The 24,818-nt window shown below is 35.8% G+C and overlaps 1 protein-coding gene across 10 annotated transcripts in view; it reads right to left on the minus strand.

Annotated features, from left to right (window-relative positions):
* The window catches only part of Srpk2 (SRSF protein kinase 2), a 227,807-nt gene that overhangs the window by 110,848 nt on the left and 92,141 nt on the right, over nucleotides 1-24,818 (minus strand). For 5 of the 10 annotated variants that reach the window (XM_078040209.1, XM_078040207.1, XM_078040208.1 and 2 more), the window contains one exon: nucleotides 20,524-20,587. The exons of 4 other annotated variants lie outside the window; for them this stretch is intronic. In XM_078040209.1, coding sequence (XP_077896335.1) covers nucleotides 20,524-20,587 — 64 coding nt within the window. Of the gene's footprint in view, nucleotides 1-19,937; nucleotides 19,970-20,523; nucleotides 20,588-24,818 lie in introns of those variants that run through there. One more of the 10 variants, XM_078040214.1, reaches the window with a different exon arrangement.

Here is a 24,818-nt window from a genome sequence, read left to right on the forward strand (position 1 = left end):
TCTCTATGTTGTATTTTAAGTATGACACATTGATTTATTGTGGGCCTTTAATTTCCATACATGAAAATACTTATCCAATATTTACCAATGTATTTATTTGCCAAATATTACCAAAGTGTAGAAGTTACTCAATTAAAATACCTTTTCCAGTTTACAGACTGCAATGCTTTTTCTTTTTTGTCTCTTAAATAATGTTCAAGACAAGTTTTCAAAAAGCTATCAGTTAAGTAAAAATACAGAAATGGTGTCAGAATAAAAAATAAATTAACTTTTTAAAAAGACTGCACAGTAAGAAAAGGATACAAACTTCTTTTTGTACTTTTGCCTCTAAAGAATTCTAATTCTGATACCAAAATTAGATGGTGACATATTGAGGTATATACAAGGACTGCTAAGCTAAATTTAGATGTTCCTTCTTTGAAGCATTCACCAGCTTCTAGTCTATTTATTGAATGGCTGTCTTGTCCTAAACACCTTATAAACATTATTCTGGTTAAATTTCATGATTATAAAATTGATATGCATAATAATGCTACATGGGTGCTCAGAGGTAATCTACTTGCTGAAGGTAAACAAAGCAATTCTGTAGCAAAGCTCATTTAAAATATGGCCTGACTCCAAAGAGGTTATCACTCTTGTGACGTCAGGTTGCCTCTCATACCACCCACCATCTCTCTTCAGCATCCACTTTATACGCATTATCTCCTTAAATCCTCACAAGTCTGTATGAGATTGGTAACACCATCTTTATTTTAAAGAAAACTAAGACTTGAAGAGGTTATGTAGCTTGCCAGGATTTAATTTCTGTTTGATGGTCCAAAGCCCATACACTCTTTCCAGTATATCATGATTCTTTCAGTTCTAACATTCTATAAATTTATCATCACAAAATCATCCCTTCCTTTACAGGAAATGATCTATACAGGAAAATTAAGTCAGACCTGACCTTTCATTACCTTTCTAGCTCTCTACTTTCTCCTCTTCACCAAGGAAAATGACCATGTTCTCAAGTATTTGCCTTATTGTCAATCATTCCTTCTATCACCCTTTTGAAGCAGCTGATTATACACAATGGGGAAAAAATCAGAAGAAAATCTTCTCTCCAAGGAAAGATCATTGGGTCCACTGTCATGGTCCGATAATCTCAATCTAAGCCCAAGGACCAAACCAAATTATGTATATTTTTTGTTTTTAGTTGTAGATGAACACAATACCCTCACATTATTTATTTTTTAATACGGTTGACGATCAAACTCAGTGCCTCACACATGCTGGGTGAGCACTCACTCTGTCACTAAGCCACAACCTCAGCCCAAAAGTATGTACATTTTTAAAATTAAAAAAAATTAAACATCTCCCTTCATCATTTACATCTCGTGTCATTATCACATGGCTGACAGCAGGCAACATTTCTAGTTCTACTACTTCATCTAAAATGAATAAGATCTTAAATAATCCTTCCAATTTATAGCTCTCAATTACCTGATACTTGTGAGGAAGAGGGTAGAAACTGACTGATGGGGACAGACAAACCCCAAAATAAGTAAAGCAAAGCAATCATTAGGTCTACCATACACACAAAGACCTACTCACTGGCGCGTGCACACACAAGGTCCAATCTGAAACAACTTAAGTTTCAACTAAACAAATCATCTATTTTTAATCTCACATCCACTCAAGGCAGGTCCAAGGGTAGTCTACAGCAGTCAACTTAACAGGACTCATCAGTGCATCTGGAAGCCAGCCAGATCTCCAATTCTAAGGAGTGACCCCTGACTTGACTATAGTGTTTAGTGGAATGTGAAAATGGAAAACTATGAAAGTCTAAAGCTTGGAGTGAAAGTAGCATTTCAAATATACATTTTATTTGTTCTGGAAGAAGGTATGTCCAAATGTTCAAAGAGCATGGGTATCTTTACCTGCTATTCTTAAGTTTCTAAGTCTTGATAAGGACATTTCACAGTTGAGGAGCATGAGACCAGATCAGAGATGGCAATCTTTACTCAAACAAACGTTTGTGTTCAGTTTATGAATCAGAGGATGTGCTGGGCAAATAACTTTAGGATTTTAATGAAAAGCTTAAAAAAATGAATTGAAAATTTGGGGCTCTGAACAACGTTGAAATTTTTAATAAACTCTAAATTTCATGAAAGGTAAAAAGAACTTTAAAAATTCAATTATAGGGCTGGGGCTGGTGCTCAGTGGTAGAACACTTGCTTAGCATGTGTGAGACACTGGGTTTGATTCTTAGCACCAAATTTTAAAAAAAATCAATAAATAAAATAAAGGTACTGTGTCTATTTACAACTATTTCTTAAATTCAGTTATAAAGATTACATTATCTCTAAATTATAGCATATTAATAAACATCTGCAATTCAGCAGATGACTTAAAAGTGAGAACTGATATAAAGTAAATTTCATCAGTTCAATTCAGAGAGCTCTACCTGGTATTCTGGCTGCTGGTATCAGCATCATGGAAGGGAAACACCACCCATCAAACAGGTAACCTAAACTGAAACCAAAACCCTGGCAGGAAGGATCTACAGGGTATGCCTTCAAGGCTCAGGGATCCTGGGCAACTGGACATGAGTGGGTTCTTCTACAAACAGAGTTACCAGAAAGAATCCAGAGGGGCTGAAGTGACAACAGCAGCAGTTGGCCCGAGTCCAATCAATTTGTCAGAAGGCTTTTCCAGACACCCTACTCCCAGCTAACCAAACCCCCTAGGCAGGCTAGAGATCCCCTGATGCAATGGGAGTCCTCCAAGGTAGCTAAGCACAAGGAGACTGGATAAAACAGTTATGGAAAGAAACAAAGCTGCAAAATTGAAGTGTCAGAAAACAGTAACAAGGGAATACTGCCCAGTACTCTGGATTTCAAAAATATAATTTTTTTTCTCTTATCAATTGGGAACAACAGTTTTAAAATCTTTATTCAAAAAACATTTGTGTTCAGTTCATGAATCAGAGGATGTGCGGGCCAACAGGATTGTGAAGGTAAGAGAAAACCCACTGTATCACACAGTGTCATAGAATGATAAGCACTGCTTCTCAGAACAGGAGCACAAATGGCATGCTGGGAGACCAGGCCTCTGCAGTGGGAGAGGGGATCAGTTTATAGGAAGATCAAATCTGAATGGTAAGGGCCAGATAGAGGAAGGAGCATGTTATTAATAAGAATGGAACTAGCAGGGGTAGTAGAAGCAGTAAGGACTTCAGATGAGGACCACCAGAATGTGAAACACCTTCTTCTGAAGCCATACTCACTTAGGAATGTAAGCCTGGTGGGGATACAGAGAACATAGGAAAACTGGGAGAGATAAAGGACAATTAGGAATGTTGACAAGACAACCTACGGAATGAGAGAAAATCTTGGCTAGCTACTCTTCTGACAGAGGATTAGTATCTAATATATTTAAATAACTCAAAATACTTAATAGAAAAAAATTAATAAATGGGTAAATAAATTAAACAGAAGACAGAAATCTTCCTCAACTATTCCACAGTTATTCTGGTGGATCGGGGACTTGAATCCAGATGGTGTAACTCTAGGAGCTATGCTTTTAACTGCACGGTAGTGTGAAATGTCCTACATAGGAAGATTTGGGGTTCTTATAAAGTATAGCATATTTGTGAAAAGTGTACTTTCATGTCTGTTTGAGGTAAACGATCCTTCTTGTGTCTTACAGTAAAGTTGGTATTGACACTTATCATATAGGCTGTTTTGGTTTAGATCTGAGGTATCCCCCAGAAGTTCACATGTGAGACAATGCAAGAAGGTTCAGAGAAGAAATGACTCGGTTACAAGAGCCTTAGTCCAATCAGTGAATTAATCACCTGATAGGATTGAATTGGTAACTGAAGACAGGTGGGATGTAGCTGAAGGAGTTGAGGCACTGGGGGCATGGCTATGGGGTATATAGTTTGAATCTGATGAGTGGAGTCTGTCTTTCTGCTTTCCTATCATGATGTGAGCTGCTTCCTTCTGACACACTCAGAAGGTGGCAAGACCATGATGTCCTTCCTTGAGCCCTGAGGAATGGAGCCCGCTGTCTCTGAACTGAAACCGCTGCAACCATGAGCCCCCAAATAAACTGTTCCTCCTCTAAAATTGTTCTGGTTGAGTCTTTTAGTCACAGTGGCAGAAAAGCTGCCTAAAACACAGGCACACGCAGAAGCTTTCTCGGTAGGTCCCCTATAGCTCAGGAAATAATACAAGAATTAATAGACGGGATGGCATCAAATTAAAAAGCTTCTGCCCAGCAAAAAAAAAAAAAAACAAGAATGTGAAGAGGACCTGCAGAATGGGAGAAAATCTTTGCTAGCTACTCTTCTGACAGAGGATTAGTATTGAGAATATATAAAGAACTCAAAAAACACTACCAGAAGAAATAACCCAGTTAATAAATGGGCAAATGAACTAAACAGACAGTTCTCAAAAGAGGAAATACAGATGGTTAACAAATATATGAAGAAATGTTCAACATCTCTAACAATTAGAGAAATGCAGATCAAAACTACATGGAGAACTCATCTTACTCCAGTTAACAGTGGCAGTCACCAAGAATATAAAAAATAAAAAATGTTAGAGAGGATGTAAAGAAAAAGGAACACTTTCACAGTGTTTGTGGGGCTGTCAGTCACTATGGAAATCAGTATGAAGATACCTCAAAAAAAATAGGCATGGAATCATCATTTGACCCATTTATACCACTCCTAAGTCATCATTCAATACTGACACATACATAGCTATGTTTATATTAGCACAATTCACAATAATTAAACTACACAATCAGCCTAAATGTCCACCAGTGGATGAATATATGAAGAAAATATGTTACATATACACAGTGGAATTTTATTCAATAATTAAGAAGAATGAAGTTATGTTATTTGCAGGAAAATGGATGGACCTTGAGACCACTATTTTAAGCAAAATATGCCAAATGCAGAAGGGCAAGGGTAGTGTGTTTTCTCTCATAGTGTGGAAGCCTCTTAAGAAACAGGAAAAAAGGAGTGTGGGGATGGGGATCTAATGAAAATCAAAGGGAGATCAGTAGAGAAAAGGAAGAGGGGAAGGAGAGGGAAAATGTTTAAGAGTAATACTAATGGCAGCCTAGCAGAAACGATAATGGCTCCAGCAGTTGCTGTAAAGAAAAGCAAAAGGTTACACATACACATTAGCTAAAATCCTAACTATTGCCGAGCAGGTTCAGAGAACTTCCTTCCTTCTTGCACAGACCCTAGGAAGCTTCCTTCTGCCTTTTACTTTTTTCCAAAGTTATTTATGATATTCATTTAAACCCAGAGAAGCAAGTTATACACAGGGTAATTTTTGTCACTGACCCCACAGATCATAAAGGCAGCTATAAACTAAAAGGATTACTTCCTCTCCCTTTCCCTGCAACCACATTTTATAAGAGAAAAGTGAATGAAGCAAACACTGGCCATATAAAACCTATCTGTCATATGGTTTGGAAGGATTAAGCAAGATAATGCATTTGGTTTAAAGCCATTTAAAATTGAGATGTCAACAGACATTTAGGTAGTAAGGTATATACATATATAACTCAGAATGCAGAGCTATAGATTTAAATGTGGGGACTCACCACCATGCAGATGGTGTTCAACACCATGGAAACAAATGAGCTCTTCAGAGGAATGCAGACAAGAGCAAAGGACCTCAGACAGAAACCCTCAGGAAGAATGAATAGATGGGATTTGGATAATGGAGAACCCCAAAAAGAAACCGAGAACATTGCTTTTAGTTCCTCATCTTCTCTCCAAATTTCTTCACTAATCAAAGACAGAAACCTTTTATATTACAAGATAGGCATGGGGGCACACATCTATAATCCTAGCATTTGGGAGGCTGAATACAGGAAGATCACAAGTTCAAGACCAGGCTCAGCAACTTAATGAGACCCTCTGCAACTTTGTGAGACCTTGTCTAAAATAAAAAAATTTTAAAAGAACTGGGGATATGGCTAAATGGTAAAGCACCCCCTGGGGTCAATCTCCAGTACCAAAAATTTAAAAATAAAAATAAAAAAGAAGCTTTTTATATTAAAGCAAAAATATGTATATATTTCAGTGATGGATATGTTGAGTACTAAAGACAATCAACATATATATGTTTTACCCATTACACTAGTGTTGCCAGGTATTGGCATTAATTTTTCATTTGCCCAGAACTGACAAGAATAAAAGAATCCACATAAGTGACATTTACTAATGACTGACATTTCCAGATAGAGGAAGCTTTTCCCTATGTTTAAGAGTCATAGCTCAAATGCTTCAAAAATCAAGTAGGTATTATGTGCATGTACAATATGTAATGACAAATCCCACCATTATGCACAACTATAATGCATCAATTAAAACTGTGGAAAAAATAAATAAAAATAGAAAGAAGTAATATGAAACAGTAAATCCTAGGTCTGGGTTCTCCTGGAATAGACCTATGCTTCTTAAGGGCATTCAAATTCAGTATTTTGTAATGAAAACCAGAGAGCCCTGGTATTGAAATGAACCAGTATGAAAATCACACCTCCATGTTTTAAGAATACTTCACAAGGCTGTGCATGTTAACAAACTCTTTCTACACAAGCTGAGCATCACTACTAATCTAAACACCGAAAATCTGAAGTACTCCAAAATCCAAAACATTTTAAGTGCTGACATTAAGGCCTACATGGAAAATTCCATACCATGAAATTGTATTTCATGCAAAAAATTATTTAAAATACTAAAATTACTTTCAAGTGATATGTATAAGAAACAAATGGATTCCATGTTTAGAATTGGGTCCCATCCCCAAGATATCTTTTTATATAGCAAATATTCAGAAAAATCAAAACACTCTGGGTTCCAAGTATTTTGGATAAGAGATACTCAATCTTTATTTAATATCTCTAAAGTCTTTTCTCCTGTCATTAAGACTTTTCATGATAGATGAAATGCTAATAAGTTCTGCATTGTAAAAGATAAGACTTTTAAAACTGGTCAGCTCTATGTCTGGGGAACCAGTCACCTCCAGGCCTCAATTTTTCTTCAGCTGTAAAATAGAGATGACAATTCTGCTAGGAAGACTAATAGAATGCTAGGAAAAGGTTTACTGCTCAATAAAAGTAAGAGAAGGAAGAGAGAAATGAGCAGATGATAATGGCCCTTCTTGAAGTATATCACTGATTATTAAAGTACCAATAACGCCTAAGCTGCTACAAGAATCACCAAAGTGATTCATATTATACCCCAAAAGAGTGGACATTTTGTTGTCTTTTTATTTCATTGGTCAAAGCTTTAACTATTAACTGAACAAAATATAACACGAGTTAATTGTGCCTAATAAAATGTATTAAACAGCTATTAAATGAAGAAGTTAATTCTTGGCCTTTGAGGAGGCTGTACTCATCATCTGAAAGGCTGCTACTAAAACAATGGAGATTTTGCATTACTAAAGAGAGTCAAATTTATATTTAAATGCTGCTCTCCTTGCCTAAGAAATTGTATAGTTCTGCTCAGATTTTCAATGGATATACTTTTAAAACACTAGCAGAACCATACATTTTTTTTAGTTGTCAGTGGACCTTTATTTTATTTATTGATACGCAGTGCTGAGAATCGAACCCAGTGTATCACACATGCTAGGCAAGCACTCTGCCACTGAGCCACAATCCCAGCCCATAAAAAAGAAGAAAATTTTGACAAAATTTCTGGGAAATGGTTGATCTGCATTAATAATATAACTTTTCTACAAACAAACTTACCATAAATATCTGATATGAAGAATCAAAACATTATTAAGGTGCTGGGGTTGTGGATCAGTGATTCAGCACTTGCCTGGCATGTGCAAGGCACTGAGTTTGATCCCCAGTACCACAAATTTAAAAAAATAAATAAAATAAAGGTATTGTGTCCATCTTAAAACAAACAAACAAACACTATTAATGTGACCCTCCTGCCACAGCCTCACTTCAACTCCCCACCAAGTTCAAGCCCCAAAGAAGAAAATTAATTCAACGCTTTTGCCTTAATATCCTGTTTTATGCTAGTAGAACTTAAAGAAGGCTTGAAATTCGATAAATGGTAAGATGGTAAATAACCAATATTTTTCTTCTTAAAAGAAGATAAAAGTAGTATCTTCTGAAATCAACTCATGGTAACTATCAAAGAACAAATGAGTTAATGCAATTTCCTTTAAATCATTAATGTTACAATAAAGGAAATAAACCATTTTACCCAGACAGTATTATACTGTCAGGATAGCTGGGCAAATGAATGAGAAAATGGAGTAGGATGACGCTTAAGAAAGACAAACCAATAAAGAAACAATATTATTTTCTAAATAAAAAAAATAAAGGTTAAAAGAGTGCACTGGCAAACAATGAGAATGGTTACCTTAATAGTGAGCCTTGAATAAATTTCAAAGCCTCTGTTGGGTAGTCCATTTCTATGTTTAATACTCCCAGTGTCAAGAAATTCATCTATTCTCTATAACTCAAATGCCAAACACTATCATAGTTTTTCTACCCATTTTCAGAGCAGATGAATAGCTTGTAGACTTAATAGCAAGAAGTTATCTTACAACATTCCGTTCTAGAAAATATATTTCTTTAGACTTTCTTAAGACCTTTACTTTGTGCAAACAAAGGTGTGTGCATTATTTTTAATACCGTCAAATATCTCCCTTGCTAAAACCTTTCAATGTTTCTTGGTGCACTTCAGCATTAAATTCCAAAGACCATTTTGGCCACCTGAACACAACATCCCTCCTCCATATTTTTATTCTTTCCTCCATCTCCATCCCAGTCTTATGAAATTAAGTTATTTGAGTTTTAAGATGGTCCTACCATGCTTCACTTCACCCTGACTTTTCACAGCCTAGAATGTTAATCTGAGGAATCTGGACTTAGATTCCAACCATCATCAGAATATATACAGCAACCCTTCCCCAAATAAAAATATTCAAATTCCAGCAAGAAAAATGGTCAGGCCGTAACTATACAAGTTATTGAATTTTGTAATAAAAATAACTTTACTGAATATTTACTGAACAATCACAAGGCCCTGGTTTAACATAGAAAGTTAGAGGGGCTAATAATCCATGCATTCTATTTTTTAGAAGAGCAAAAAAACAAGAGTTAACCATCTGTGTTAAATGTTTTGTCATCTGTCTGAAACGAGAAGCTTGAATCAAATTTCTTAAAATCCCTTAAAAAATTAACATTAATTAGCATAAACAGAATACCTAAATTAGTTTTTCATTGACTGAATTGTCACTTAACAGTTAGCCTCTAACAAATGGCACATGAAATACACCTTTCATAAATGCATGACCAAATTTAAGAATCTATGCAGTCTTTCATCTTGTTAAAGCTGATTGTCCTGATTTGACTTTACTTATGCACACAAAAGAAATATAGAACAAACCACATTATCACTTGGCTTTATTAGAGGAAAGAGCTATAGGGTAGAGAGACTGTTATGTCAACACTGGTTATTCAATGCCACCTATAAGACACTCAAAAAGAGACTGTTTCAGGATTCTCAAATGAGGGTATTAAGTAAGTTATAAAGGTTCTGGGGCTGGAGTTGTAGCTCAGTGGTAGAGCGCTTGCCTTGAATGCATAAGACTCTGGGTTCAATCCCCAGCACCACATAAAAATAATCAAATAAAAAAAAAATAAAGACCTTGTGTCCACCTACAACTAAAAAAATATTTTTAAAAAAGTTATAAAGGCTCTTTTGTGCACTGCCAGGGAAAATGTAAAAGTGTATGTACCTTTCTGAAGGACAATTCAACACTGCCTATATCAAGAGCCTTATATATTAGCTTTGCAAGTGATTCTATTTTTTTTTTTTTTGGTTGCAGTTGGACACAATACCTTTATTTTAATGTGATGCTGAGGATGGAATCCAGCGCCTCACACATGCTAGGCGACCACTCCACTGCTGAGCTACAACCTCAGCCTTGCAAGTGATTCTAAGATTAAGAATCATTAAATAAAATTATGATAGTACATTAATCCATATCATGAACTCAGTCCTATGCAGCCTGTTTAAATTAAACTATAAAACATATGCTACTGCTGGGCACAGTGGCGCAAGTCTGTAATACCAGTGACTGAGGAGGCTGAAGTAGAAAGATCCCAAGTTCAAAGCCAGCCTCAGCAACGTAGCAAGAACTTGTCTCAAAACAAAAAAATTTAAAAAGGGCTAGGAATGTACTTCACTGGTAGAAAAATCTTGGTTCAATACCCAGAACAAAAACTGGGTGGGCCAGGGGTTGGGGGTAAGATAACTTTAAAACATAAGAATACTGTAGAAATGTACAAGAAAGCCAATTCCAAAACCACTGGTCATTATGATCCTGGACTTCAATGTTGGTGATAGTTTCACTATTATAGTACACCTGCTTTTACAGATCTACTTAGACTAAAACAAAAACAAACTGAACTAAAAACAAAATAATGAATTATAGTAACTGCCCTTTAATGATAAAAGCATGTGCTTTATATAACCTTTTTAACTGAAATTTCTAAAATATATAGCATTTCTTTCAAAATATATGAAAATGGTTACATTAACAAAATATAGTTAGATGAAAAGGTTTGATTCTTCTTTTGGGAGAACTAATTTCTTTTATTTTTTTTTTCCTTAAAGGTAGTGCTACTTTTTTTCCTTCACTTGGCTGTCAGTAAACAAAGTTAAACTTGTTAGTCACTTTTAGTAGCTGACCAGGCCAATACCACATACCTGAGTGTGTATCTTCTCTAACATAACCTTCTACCCTGACTTCCATTTTCTCTGACCCCCGTTTCATGGTGGGTACTGAATATTTGCAAACAAAAGAATGATGCTCAATTTGAGAAATCTGTACCTATAGGTAGCCCTTCTCTTCCAAACAGCTAATATCTTATTAAACTGTGATATCTTAGTATATAGTTCTTTAATCAGTAATCATGAGTGTTTGGCACATCTGAAAAGTTGCAGAGTTGTAGAGACCTGCCCCTCAGTGTGAAGTTTCACTTGTATGCCTTCAATCTATAGATAATGCTTAGGATTTGAAAATCCCTCACAATAAGTCTGTGAATCCCATATTCTGTGCTTCTATAGCACAGAAGAAAAACATTTACTGTGAGCTGAATCTTAGTATCAGATACTCTATTTTTGAGATTGCACCACCATCAAATAGATTTGACATGAAAATCTAAACTTCCAACTTCTTTAAAAAAAAAAAAAAAAAAGCAGAAGAGCTGAGAAACCTTGGCCTGTATTTCCACACAGCAGTATTCAGCCGGAGCAGATCAGGAATCACTCACTTGCTATGGCCTTGGTAGGCAGCTGTGTTTGTGAACCTTTTGCCACACCTCTGATCTTTTGAAGTTTCCCAGAAATGCAATTATGGTTATACGCAATGTACCCACTGTGGCACCATCCATGACACAGTGTTCAGAACTACATGCCAAAGAAATGAACCAAGCCATTAAGGGGCAAGTCACTCATCAACACATGTTCTGTACAAATTCTGTACACCAATAGTCTGTATGAATCCTACATTTCTGTGCTGCCTTTGTGGCCCTAATCTAGATCTCAAAACCACTGAGTATAGTCTAGAACAGTTGCTGATAAATGCTGGATAAATGAATAACAAATATAATCTACTAAAATTAGTCTTGATTTTTTTCTAGCCCTAGTACATAAATGATTCAGCCACTCACATTTGTTCACAACAGTCCATGATAAATTTATCATAATCATAATCTTGAAGGCAAGAACATTACAAAGTAAAGAGGAGGTGCAAGTATTGGTACACAAAATGATATGAAGTGATATCTGGGACTTGGTATTGAAACATACTGAATCACATATGGAAGAGGCTACTTCTTTAGTCCAAGGTTCTTTTGAGTCTAGCAAAAAGCAAGTCTCACTTTCGTGCTAACATGTATTTACTCCCAATACTTGACAATTTAATTTCCCCTGTGAAAAGAAGAACATGTGGCTGAAGCATGAAGTCTTTATTAGACAACAGGATATAGACAAGATATGATAATCACTGTTTTTTCAAGGTAATGATACTGTTTCTCCATTTCTAGTAGAATACAAAGATTCCTTTTCAAAGATTAGGTTTTTAAAACATTAAAATTTGGGAGTATTTTACCACAACTAAATGTAAGCAAAAGGGCATGATATCAAGTACATATCAGTACAGTGTGGAGTGCAAATGTGACAAAAACCAACAAAGTGATACACAAAATGCTGACATTAGGGAACAGATGAATATGGCTTAATGTTGCCATTTTGGCAAATATATAAAGTGGTCAGATTTAATTTCCATCTTACATGAAAAAAATGCAAAGAAGGTAACGTGTTAAACTACATCTTCATGGTGATTGAAAAACTTAACATTTGTAACCCTGACACTTGAAAATAGTTAACGTCAATTAATTTAATAATTTAATGATCTATGCCAGTACCATAGAAATACACAACAATCCATACCAAAAGTCTTCCCGAAAAATCTGTAACATGTTAACTGCAAATGATAATAACAGCTATGACAAATGCTACCAAGGAAAGAAACACAGTCCTGGAAGAGCTTATAATAGGTGTAATCTGACCTGGGCAGGGCTTCCTTGAGATGGAGAATATAGAAACATAATCTGGAGCTCAGTGGTAGAGCACTTGCCTGGAATGTATGAAGCACTGGGTTTGATTCTCAGCACCACATATAAATAAATGAACAAAATAAAGGTCCATCGATGTCTAAAAAAAATTTTTTTTAAATAATCAAAATAATAGAACTGTGAGACTGAACAGGGAAGACCAGGACCTTGGGGGCATAGGTGCTCACTGGTCCAGACAGAGTTTTACCTTTATCCAAAGAACCATGGGTAAACGCTTTTAAAAGCAGATGGAGCCAGGCATGGAGGCGCACACTTGTAATCCTAGCTACTTACAAGGCTGAGACAAGTGGATCACAAGTTCAAGTCCAGCCCTGGGAAGCTGATGTCATCATGGCCTCAAAATAAAACATAAAAAAGGGCCAAGGACATAGCTCAGGGGTAAAGCATCCCTGAGTTCAATCCCTAGAATCAAAAATAAAACAATAAAACTTTCTAAAAAATTTTAAAAATAAGTAAAAACAGGACTGAAGCTGGGACTCAGTGGTGAAGCACTCACCTTGCACAAACACGTGTGAGGCGCTGGGTTCGATCCTCAGCACCACATAAAAATGGATAAATAAAACAAAGATATTTTTTAAAGTATTTAAAACATAAAAACAGAATGACCAACTTAATCAAATCTATGTTCTAAAAAGTTTGTTTTAGCTGTATTATAAACAATGCTCTGGATGAGCACTAGAAATAAGAATCAAAATTTAAATTGATATCAAAGAGAATAATTTTAAAAGTACTACCTCTAAATCAAATAATGATCAACAGAAAGGCAGCTCAGACAATAGTCCTATTGGTTTTTTAAACCTGAAATTAATCAACCTAAGATGGCCTACCTAAGATGGCCTACCCACTACCTCAGGGTTTGGGTTATCAAGCTTGGAGCTCAAAAGAGGGGACTCCAAGGATGGAACAGAAAAGCACCAATAATTGATGCTCAGATTCTCTGAGCCTCAATTCCAGTTTCTAAACTGGGATTTTTCTTACATGTTTTAAGGTAACTTTCTAATAAGGTTTAACTGAGGGCTGGGATGTAGTTCGGTGGTACAGCACTTACCCTACATGCACAAAGCCCTGAGTTTGATTCCCCAGCACTTGGGGGAGAGGCAGTTAACTGAAGAAAGGTTTTGCTAATAAAACCAAACCAAATCTGAAAACTAATGTTAACATATATAACCTCTAGGACCTGAGATTACAATCAGCCCATAGGAAACCAGTACCTCAGACAACTACACCCTACAGTCCTTTTCTGGTTAAATTTCTAATGCTGATCTTTGTGTAAATCAGTGCCCAGAAACATTCCTCTATCTGCTGCTTCTCCTCAAAATGGCCCAAACTCTGAGTGACACTGGCACACAAACCAGAATGCTACAAGGAGAAAGAAGGAAAAGAAAGGAGAAAAAATATACAACACTAAGATGGCAAGACCCTAGGGCACAAATGCTGGGAATACTGGCACATTCACTTTGAAAAATCGGTGATATCCAGTAAAATTCACCAACTACACTCCTAGGAAGAGAAATGCACATCCAGGTTCATTTATCAAAACACATACATACAGATGTGCATAACAGCACTATTACTAATGGCCACAAACTGCAAATATCCCCAACACCCATAAACAGTAAAATGGAAAAACTGAAGTATCCTCATACAATGAATACTGTAAAGCAATGAAACTGGATCAACTGTAACTACACGTATCATGGATATCTCTCACATAGATAAAAGTGGGAGAAGACAGACCAAAAGCACATACAGAGGGTTTCTATTTACAAAACTGGTCAAAAACAGAAACTGCCAGTTATGACGAATGCCTGTAATTCTAACTACTTGGGAGGCTGAAACAGAACTATCAAAAATCCAAGGTAAGCCTGAGCAATTTAGCAAGACCCTGTCTCAGAATAAAAAGGTCTGGGGAAATAGCTCAGTGGTAGGTGCCTGCCTAGCATCTGCAAGGGCCTTGGTTTTATCCTCAGGACTAGGAAGAAAAAAGAGGGGGGAGGAGGTTAAAAAAAAAAGAATCACAGGATTAAATATCAAGAGCCTAAAACTTCTACAAATAAATATAGCAAGAAATCTTACTATGTGTGGCAAAGACCTTTTAGGTAACCACACAAAAAGCATAAACTTAAAAAAAAATTTTTTTAAGCTGAATTTCAAATGATTTTATGATACATGTATTTTCCCATATGTCTTCAATAAAATACTAATAAAAATTAAATAAAAGCCGAACACAGTGGTGCACACCCATAATCCCAGCAGCTGGGGAGGTTGCGACAGGAGAATCCCAAGTCCAAAGCCAGCCTCAGCAACAGGAAGGTCCTAAACAAGCAACTCAATGAGACCCTGCCTCTAAATAAAATACAAAAAAAAGGGCTGGGGATGGCTCAGTTGGTATAGTGCATGCCTTGCATGCACAAGGCCCTGGGTTCAATCCCTAGCATCACACCCCCCCCCCCAAAAAAAAAAATGCTGAGAATGTGGCTCAGTGATTGGGTGCCCTCTAGTTCAATCCTCAGTCCCCCACCCTCACCTCACCAATTAATAGAATAAAAGTAAAATAAGCATAAGAATTGAGTGGAGAAAGAACAACACAATCATCCACTGTACCATCTCATTCTACCATTTAGGGGGAAAAAATCTGTGCTATAAGTACAGACAGAAAGGGAGCAATGGCAAAGTGTGGATTCAAAATTTGAGCAATCGTTATCAATAAATATTTGGCCTGGTCTTTGGGTTGGGAAGAGGAGGAGAATCTGAACAGAAAATAAAATCTTAGGCTTTCCCGCCACTAAGTACTTGCCACACAGACATGGAGAAAAACACACTTAACATAAGAGCAAATAAAGTAATGGACCCCCCCCCTTTTTTTTTAAATAGAACATCCTTCTTTCTTTAACTTGGTCCCTTCTTTTTTTTTTTTTTTTTTAATTCTCTCCCTGCTATTTTCCTACTTTTCTCCAGGGTTTCTCTGTTTGCCTTCTGCATCTGTGCATCACTATCATATGTCCTTTGTCTCTTCACATAAGAAACTCCAAACAAGAAAGGGAATTAAAGTATACACATGAAAATTTCACAGTGTATGTATCTGAAATGCTCTTATATTGTGCAAGGAAAAATATAAAATCTTTATTACTTCTCACCAATCCTGTTTATTCAGCCGTGGTAAAATATAGGCCACAGCATAATATTATGACCCTTTCTCCCTCTCCCTGTTTCTCCTCTCCTGAACAAGGCAGCTAGCAATTTGTGAACTCAGTATTTGCCAGCTATATGGGACAGTAATGAAATAGAGTATTTCTTATCTATTCTAGCATAAGGCCCACCCTTTATATTTAAATATATTGAATATCATCCCCAGAAACCCACACAAAGAAATGATCCTGTTAATGTCTGTTTCCTAAGAAAATGCAAACCTACTTGGCCTTGTTACTTAGTTATCAAATGTTAGCCAATTGTGCGCTTTACTGGTTACAATATCAATTTACATTTTAACAATAAGCAGATGGACACAAGGTTAAGTGTAAGAAACCCTCTGCTCACAAACTCCTCAGTTCTGCTTGGGTCTGCCTAAATGGACTGGGAATGATAACTGAACATTCTGGGTTCAACTATTCCTTATTAAGAATTGTATACTCTTGTTAACAAGAGTTCACTGAAAAAGTAGCAATATAGTTTAACAAAAATGTGAGTACAGCAAAATATTTTCTGTCCCTCAGGATCTTCTGGGATGATCTGTTAGAATCCTCCAATAGAAATTCCTTCTACACACCACACACACGCTCAACTCTTGCTCATTCTCCTCCCTTCTTCCCTCTTCCTGTTAAGAACTTGGAGATGGAATCTGGACAGTTTAGTAAGAGATCACTACCTTTTTCCCACCTATTATAGCTATTACTATTCCTCCTCTTTCCCATCTGCTTGATCTCATAAGCCCCAGGAGTCTGCAGCTAGGGAAGGACAAAAATAAGTAACAAAACTTGGCATCTTTTTTCATCAAATATTCAATTTATTATGTTCAATGGAAGTACACAAGGGGGAAAAACTGCCCATCACCATTTTTACAATGTTTAAAATGCATTCATTCATTCAACTGGCACTAAATTTTAAGAATAAAAGAAATACTTGAGCACTTGGGGTGTAGCTCAGTAACAAAGTGCTTGCTAGCATGGGAAATGCCCTGGGTTTGATACAGAGAGAGAGAGAGAGAGAGAGAGAGAGAGAGAGAGAGAGAGAGAGAGAGAGAGAGAGAGAGAGAGAGAGACAGACACACACACACTCTGTATGATTTACTCCTAAAATCTCCTGAAGGGTATTCTCTTGCAACAGATATGGCTTCCTCTTAACTGGCTATAATGTATGTTTTGTTTTTTATTCATCATCAGGTAGTTTTATTATTATTATTTATTATTAATTCAGTGAAGTTCTCTAATCTTGGGGTGGGGGTAGGGGGACGGGAGTTACTGAGGATTGAACCAAAGAGTACTTTACCACTGATCTACACTATCAACCCTTTTATTTTAAGACAGGATCTCAATAAGTTGCTCAGTCTGGGCTTGAACTTGTGATCCCCTATCTCAACCTCCTGAGTTGCTGGGATTACAGGCAGGTACAAATGTGCCTAGCTTCTGCTCTTAATCTGAAAAATAAATAAGTTAAAAATTTTCCATTTTCAAAATATAAAATCAAAAACTAAACTGTAACTTTTTGTAAGCCCATTAATTTTGGCCTATGAGTCGACCATTCTAGACAGAAGTACTTAATTCATCCCCTACAAAATAATGCTCTATGGACTTCCAGTTTTATTAAAGCAAAAAACAAATTTCAAGGTGGTATTGAGATTTTCTAGGATAGTATATTTTCTAATTTAGCCCCCAAAACAAACTCCAAAATGCCATTATAATTTCACTTGAAATCATATTGTTATTTTTCAATGAAGGAGGTCTCAGAGTCTACAAAAATAAATTAGGTTTAGTTTTTATGTTGCTTCTCTCATTTTACAAAATTGCTTAAACAAAAATAATTCAACTAATGCACTTCTCACAAGACTAGCAATTTCCTCTTAGGTTAAAAATACGAGATGAAAACATTAGTAAAACCATCACATCGCAGCTTCCATACATATTACATTTTGTATTTAGAAGTGTTGTTTCTCTGCTTGGTTCCCTGAAATATCAAAAGATCATTCTGCATTGCAAAAACAAAATCAGCTGTGCTGAATGATGACTTTTGGTTTCACATAGCCAAGGAGCTTCTCCTCTCCTTTAAAAAAAAAAAAAAAAAAGCCAGGTTTCTTTACCCTTTTCTCCAATAGATACACAGAAACACTGAAAATCCTAAACACCTTTAAGATACAGAGGTTACCATGCCTAAAACTACTAATTTTAAGTTTTAAAAACAGTCAGCCAGGCATGACAACACACACTTGAAATCTCAGCAACTCAGGAGGCTGAGGCAGGAGGCTGGGCAACTTAAGGAGACCCTGCCTCCAAAATTAAAAACACAGGCTGGGGTTGTAGCTCAGTGGCAGAGCACTTGCTCTAAGACAGTTGAGGCTGTGGGTTCAATCCTCAACACATCAAAAGAAAAGAAAAGAAAAGAAAAGGAACAAAAAATAAAGGTTAATTTCTTTAAAAATTTTTTAAAAATAAAAAAGGTTGAGGCATACATCAGTAGTAAGTGCTCCCTGAATTCAATCACTAGTATCATAATAAATAACTAAGTAATAAGAAGAAAGTAAGAATAGAAAACTTTAAGAGTCAGTGCAAAGACTAATAAATCTCTATAACATGATCACTTAGCTCACTAACTAGCTAAGAATTGAAGAGTGTGAGTAAATGCTTATGATACTGTGAGGTATGACAATACCAAGCAGGACATAGTGTTATGACATAAGTTTTTTAAAGAAACTTCAGATTCTTATTTTTCAAGTTCTTTCAAAAAAGCCAAGTGATCTAACTAATCAATATAGTATGACTTTAACAAAATGGAGGAATAAAAGGTATTTTCTGTTTTTAACATACTTATATTAATAACAACTTCTGTGCTTACAAATGTTAGACTGATCCATAAGCTACATTTATCAGCATGTCACAATCACCTAAAATACCTTTAAGAACCTCCAAAATAATAAATAATAAAACAATAAAGTAAGCTCCACCAGAACTGCTTATGAAGTTATCAGCACAGTGGCTGATTTTCTAAACTTTAAAGTCAGGACCAAATGTGTCCTGGCTTTCCTTCAAGTAATCACAAGAGCCTAAACAAGTAAATAAAATCACCAAAATATATTAGAATATTTTATCTTTTAACTTTACCCATTCCTAGTTCATGTCTCAGTAATATTCATCCATTCTGTCGCCCCCTCAATTTACCAAAAGAGAACGTGTGATACTACAGAAGGCTAACATGATCATTGCTGCCATCTCATTAAGTACATTCTTCCTAGCATCAAACTCTAACTCCACGGCTGCCACCTGGACTGTTCACTACTCAACTCCACTTTTTCCCCTCTCACCACCACCATTTTAATGGTAGAATATTCACAAGGCTGAAAAATGTTTTTCATCTCAGCAAACAGAATACTTAAAATCAGATCGTTGTCCACAAATCAGAAGTTAGAAGCCACAAAAAAATAATCAAGTAACTAAACTTTTCTATTTTCAGTGTCCATAGAAAGCAGTAACATCTAATTATGCTAATAAATCTCTATAACATGATCACTTTGCCATCAAATCATCTCCTTCATAGACTAGTATACTTTAATTAAATACATTTTGCTGTGGTAGGTCCTTCAACTCCTATTTTTTCCCAGGGGTTTTCCTGCATCATTCTCTAATCATCAAATTATTTCTCCATAACATTTTCCTTAATTTTAAATCTATGAACAAAAAAAGATAACCATGAAAAATTACCATAGAAGAGATATATCAATACACCTTAAATACAAAACATCAACATTAAGTATAAACTGCTGGATAACCAAGAAAAAGATAAGCATCTCTGGTATGACCAAAAACCTCACATTAAAACATTATGTACTATACATGATTTTGGTAAACAGAAGCATACACAGTATTTACATATTGAAATAGAGAACTGTAGACTCATTTCTGACTTTAGATAAAAATATCTTAACTCTGTTTATAAGGCAAAATAGTTATTTTAATGAAATATCTCCTTACAGGTATAATCATATGATTGACAGGTAAAATAATTGCTTTAAAAATACTTCTGAGTCATTTTGTCCTTACCTGCAGGCATGAACCATTACTGCATGCAGTGACTGTTCCATTTCCTAGCACAGACTTGAAGAAGCATCATATCTCTCTTTCAGAATGTGACTAATCTGTGGGTTTGCAATTCCTAAGCTATTTACAAATGGCACTCCCTTTCCACATAAGAAAATATTTGTTACAACCAAAAATCAAGTATTTTCAATCTGCATCTCTTACAAATAACCTTGGTAATTCTGTACAGCAACAACCTCAAAATACAGGAAGAAAATCCAACAGTAGTATTTCCTTAAAGAAAGCAAGATTTTTGTTTGTTAGATTATTTTGTAAAGCCTTCACAGCTGTCACACATGAACCAGCAGTCCGCCGTGTTATGGTGTGCATGCTGCAGCTGATTAGGCTTCACTATTTAAAAAAAAAAAAAAAAATTCAATTAACCTTCGCAAAAGCAGAACCGCTTCCCCAAATACACATCTTCAATACAGCACAATACCAGCATGCAGTACAATACATTATGTAGCAAACTTGACAAGAAAAAAAATGTCCTGTTTGTTTCTTAGTAAGGCTACACCATTAATTGTTCATGCAAGAGATGTAGCTGTACCTTTCTGAAGAGGACGACTTCTCAGAGTTAACTGACATCAGCAGCTCAATCTTCTGCTTGATTTCTGGAAAAATCAGAAAATATTCACAACCAAGATTGCCTGCCCTTGCTTCCAAGCTTTATATCAAGAGATTTTTCTTCTCTAATCCCTTTTGTTCCGAATGAGGCCACAAGATTCACAGTACTTCTGTTAGGACTGGGATTCAATGGTGCTATAAAGGGAAAAAGCTCCAGAGGCATCAGGCCTTGCTAAACTATGCACATGACTGTTTATGAAAGCAGGAAGTACCATTTCTTTTAAGCAGAGGGGTGTTTTCTTTTTTAAGGTAGAACTTACATGGTTCTAAAAGATGATTTTAAATTTAGCAAATTATAATAAAAACAAAAAATGCTAACATCAGAATTTAACATTCTGGATAATTTGAGAAGCATGGATAATAATGTTTCTGACTATAGTGAACAAATATGCAACCCTTGGCTGCTTCTATTTCACTAGCCCTAAAAAATATGGCTCAGTGAATCATTTTTGTCACTTAAGAATGAAATATTAAAACAGAATTCCAATGTAACAATTAAAAATGCTCAACCTTTGTTAAAATTTCTTGGTTTTCATTAAAGATATATCTAATATCTAGTCCCCAGCTCCTTTAGAAAAAGACTTGTTATTTTACACCTTAATTTTCCCCTCCTCCTTCACAGTACAGTACAAGTGAACAGCAACACCCAGTTACCGAGCAGAGATAACATTCTTGTCCTTTTAGGAAAGGACTGGCAATGCCACCTACAACAGAAAAGTAAGCACCAGTTCAATTTAATTAAAAGATAATTGCTCATACTGATTTGGAAAGGAGATAACAGATTAAAAGGGAAGAGTGAAAATAAAGAGGGAGAATAAAGAGATGAGGAAAGAAAATGCTTCCTTTAAAATACCAACAACTGATCTAGTGCTCATAATTTTAAGTGAATAAAATTAACACGACCTTATTATTTTTTGTGCAAGTCTGTTTTCCTATTCCTAAAAAGTATTTCTAACTGCATTTTAAAAATTATGTTTTCATAATAAAAACTTCACATACTAAAAATAAAACACAGTGCCACTGAAATACTAAGAAACAGTCTCAGAATTTCAAAGTAGACCTCAATTATTTTTCCTTTTTTAATTTTTAGAGATAAACTAATTATGATCTTTAAAAAATGAAATCAAAGTGGAATGAGAAAATTTAAAGGAAAAAGGAATAACATGCATAAAATGCAATGGACTTGTGGAGGAATATCCTCTCGATGATATTTATAATGAGTTTTTCCAATTGTTTAAGCTTATTTTCATCCAGTGGGCATTACAGAGCTGGTAACTACTGAGACGAGAACGAAACTTACCTTGAACATGCTAAGGTGGATTACAGAGCTGTACACATGGTACCATGGTGAACATTCAGTAAAGATCCCTTCTCTGGCACTGCCCTTCTGCCCCATACTAAAAAGAACAGACTGTTTAAGCACTCCAGCTCTGCCTTGGATTTAGTCACAGGCTTTTCCATCATTTTTAAAAATATGACCTTGGGGAGATTACATAAACTCCACAAGCCTTTCTCTCCTCCTCTGTAAAATGGGGATAATTCCTACTTGAAAGGCTGCTGTGAGGATTTATTGAAAGAATCTATGAAAAGTTCAATAAGTATTGTGCTTGGCATGTGGTAAGCCCTCCTTGCCTATTATTATGCAGCGCCTATTCCCCTCACTATTTACTGAATGAGTCAATGAAGTATACAAGGTCTGGCCAATTTTAAATAACTTTCCTTAGTTTAAACTCCCCACCCCCTTATAATCAACCTCAACATAAACCTTTTTTTAATCACTTACAGTGTTACTGTATGTGGAAATTTAATCTGTAGCTCTAGACAATTACTCTTACTTTATCAACTAGCTACTTTGAAAATAAGATTACACTTAAATCCATCTTCATTGTGACTATTTTTATTCCAAAAGGATAAACAGTTCATATTTCAGTATATTTATATAAAATCAGTGCACTTAAGATTAAAAAGCCCAAGATTAAATTACACAGCTCTAATGACATTTATGCTCATCTTGTAAACATTAAGAAGAAAAGTTCAAGCTATAAACCATTTTATGGCTAGTCACTTTGGGAACCAAAGAGAATTCTAATAATACATGAAAATGATTCCAACATTACTTCTGCCAAAGAGTCAGATTTGTTTAGAATTCCAAAAGAATTGGAAGATTCAGGAATGTTGACAAATACTGTATCAATATCATATCCCATGAAACATATGTATTCCATCTAACTATCTATACTCTTCCTTAGTATGTTATTCCCCACATTCACTAAGAATTTCAGGGTATAGGATTTTGTAGCTCAGTGGTCCAGCGCTTGCCTACCACATGTGAGGCACTGGGTTCACTCCTCAGCACCGCATAAAAATGAATAAAATAAAGTTGTCCATTTACAATTAAAAATAAAATAAGAAAGAATTTCAGAAGTCATTTTACTGACTTCAATTCCACACAATATCCACCCAAATCCTGGGAGACTCATATCCATACTGCACTAAAGAAACTTGGCATCCTCAATCTATGGTCTTCTGAACCTCCGTATCACCTGAGTCACCCATTGCTATGGCTATATTTAGCACATCCTCTTACACTTACTACAAATATTTTCCTCCAATTAGTTATTTTTCAATTTTATTAATTTTCTCCCAGGGTAAGATCTGGAACCCTATACTCTATTTTTCTGCAATTAAGTCAACAAATCCTTTTCTTTATAAGTTTTCTTTATAAGTCTCCTATTAAACTTGGAAGACCTTCTCCACATCAAAAATTTTTAATGTCCTTTTTTATGATAACATTCTACATGTATCCTTCTAGAATTTATTCTGGTCCAAGAATTGATATAGAGGTCCAGTCCACTTTCATAAGTCACATTTTAAAACCACATAGCATACCCTACCCCCACAATTTTAAAGGACTCTCTTCACGACCACTCCTTAGTTCTTCCAAAGCAGCGGTCTTACCATCTTGCAATTAACCATTAATTTAACCATCCACCATCTTCATTTATACTTTTAGACCACTTAATTTTTTTAAAAATGTTTATTCACCTAATGTTTCCATGCAACTTTCATCTGAATTCCCTCTACTATCTAACAACCACACTGCTATACTTCAAAATGCCTGCCAGTACACTGATCAGCTCCTTCTGTATCTCGCCATCTTTAATCAATTCTTTACCACTCCCCTGATGATGCCATTCCTACTCTCACCTAAAGATCACACTTTCTTGCCAGGTACAGTGGTGCACACCTATAATCAACTTGGGAGCCCTACAGCAAAGAGGCTCCCAAGTTCAAGGCCAGCCCCAGCAACTCAACAAGACTCTATTCTAAAAAAAAAAAAAAAGGGGGGGGGGGCTAGGGAATAGCTCAGTAGTAAAGTGCCTCTGGGTTCAACCCCAGCACTATCTCCTCCTTCCCCCCCCCCCGCCCCCACCAGAAATAAAACAAAACAAAAAAAAACAGTAATTGACCACAAAAAAATAAGCAAGTGATTCCTGTGTATGTTGAATAAGCATTTTAATTATGTTAATCTGATTTAGTTATAGAATTTTGATTTCAATTTCAAGATAACATTATAGGAAATTATTTTTAATTGGAAAAAATTATAAATTTTATTTTTTCTTTTCCCTGAGACAGGGTCTCCCTATGTTGCCCAGGCTAGCCCTGAACTCCTGGGCTCAACCAATCCTCCCGATCTTCTTGCCTCAACTTCATGAGTAGCTAGGACTACAGGTGTAAGCCACCTCACCCAGCTAGGGTTTATTCTTTTAATCCCTTTGTTTTTAGATTCTTCTCATACTCTAGGTCCTTTACATGATCATCATCTTCCACTTAGTCCTTAAATGCTGGTCATACTGGTAGGACCCTCTAAGTCATTCACCAACCCTTCTATCTACACCCTTGATTTAAAAAAAAGAAAAAAAGAAAAAAAAATGACACTGACGAAGATCATACATGAACTGCTAACCCAATATACTGCTACAACCCAAAACAATGCATCCTCCAATCTCTACTAGACATTTTCTTCCAGTCACTGAATGCCTTAAACACAATGTCTACAAATGAATTCATCACTTCTCAACCTTATGTTACTCTTTATAGTTCTTTCTCTCTCTGTGTATACATATGCGTATGTGTTTGCACAGGCACACTCAAGGGATTAAACCAGGGTCTTGGCACTCTATCAATGGGCTCCACCCCCAGCCCATACCCTTTGTA

The sequence above is a fragment of the Ictidomys tridecemlineatus genome, chromosome 2 (assembly GCF_052094955.1).
Source record: "Ictidomys tridecemlineatus isolate mIctTri1 chromosome 2, mIctTri1.hap1, whole genome shotgun sequence".
Lineage (NCBI taxonomy): Eukaryota > Metazoa > Chordata > Mammalia > Rodentia > Sciuridae > Ictidomys > Ictidomys tridecemlineatus.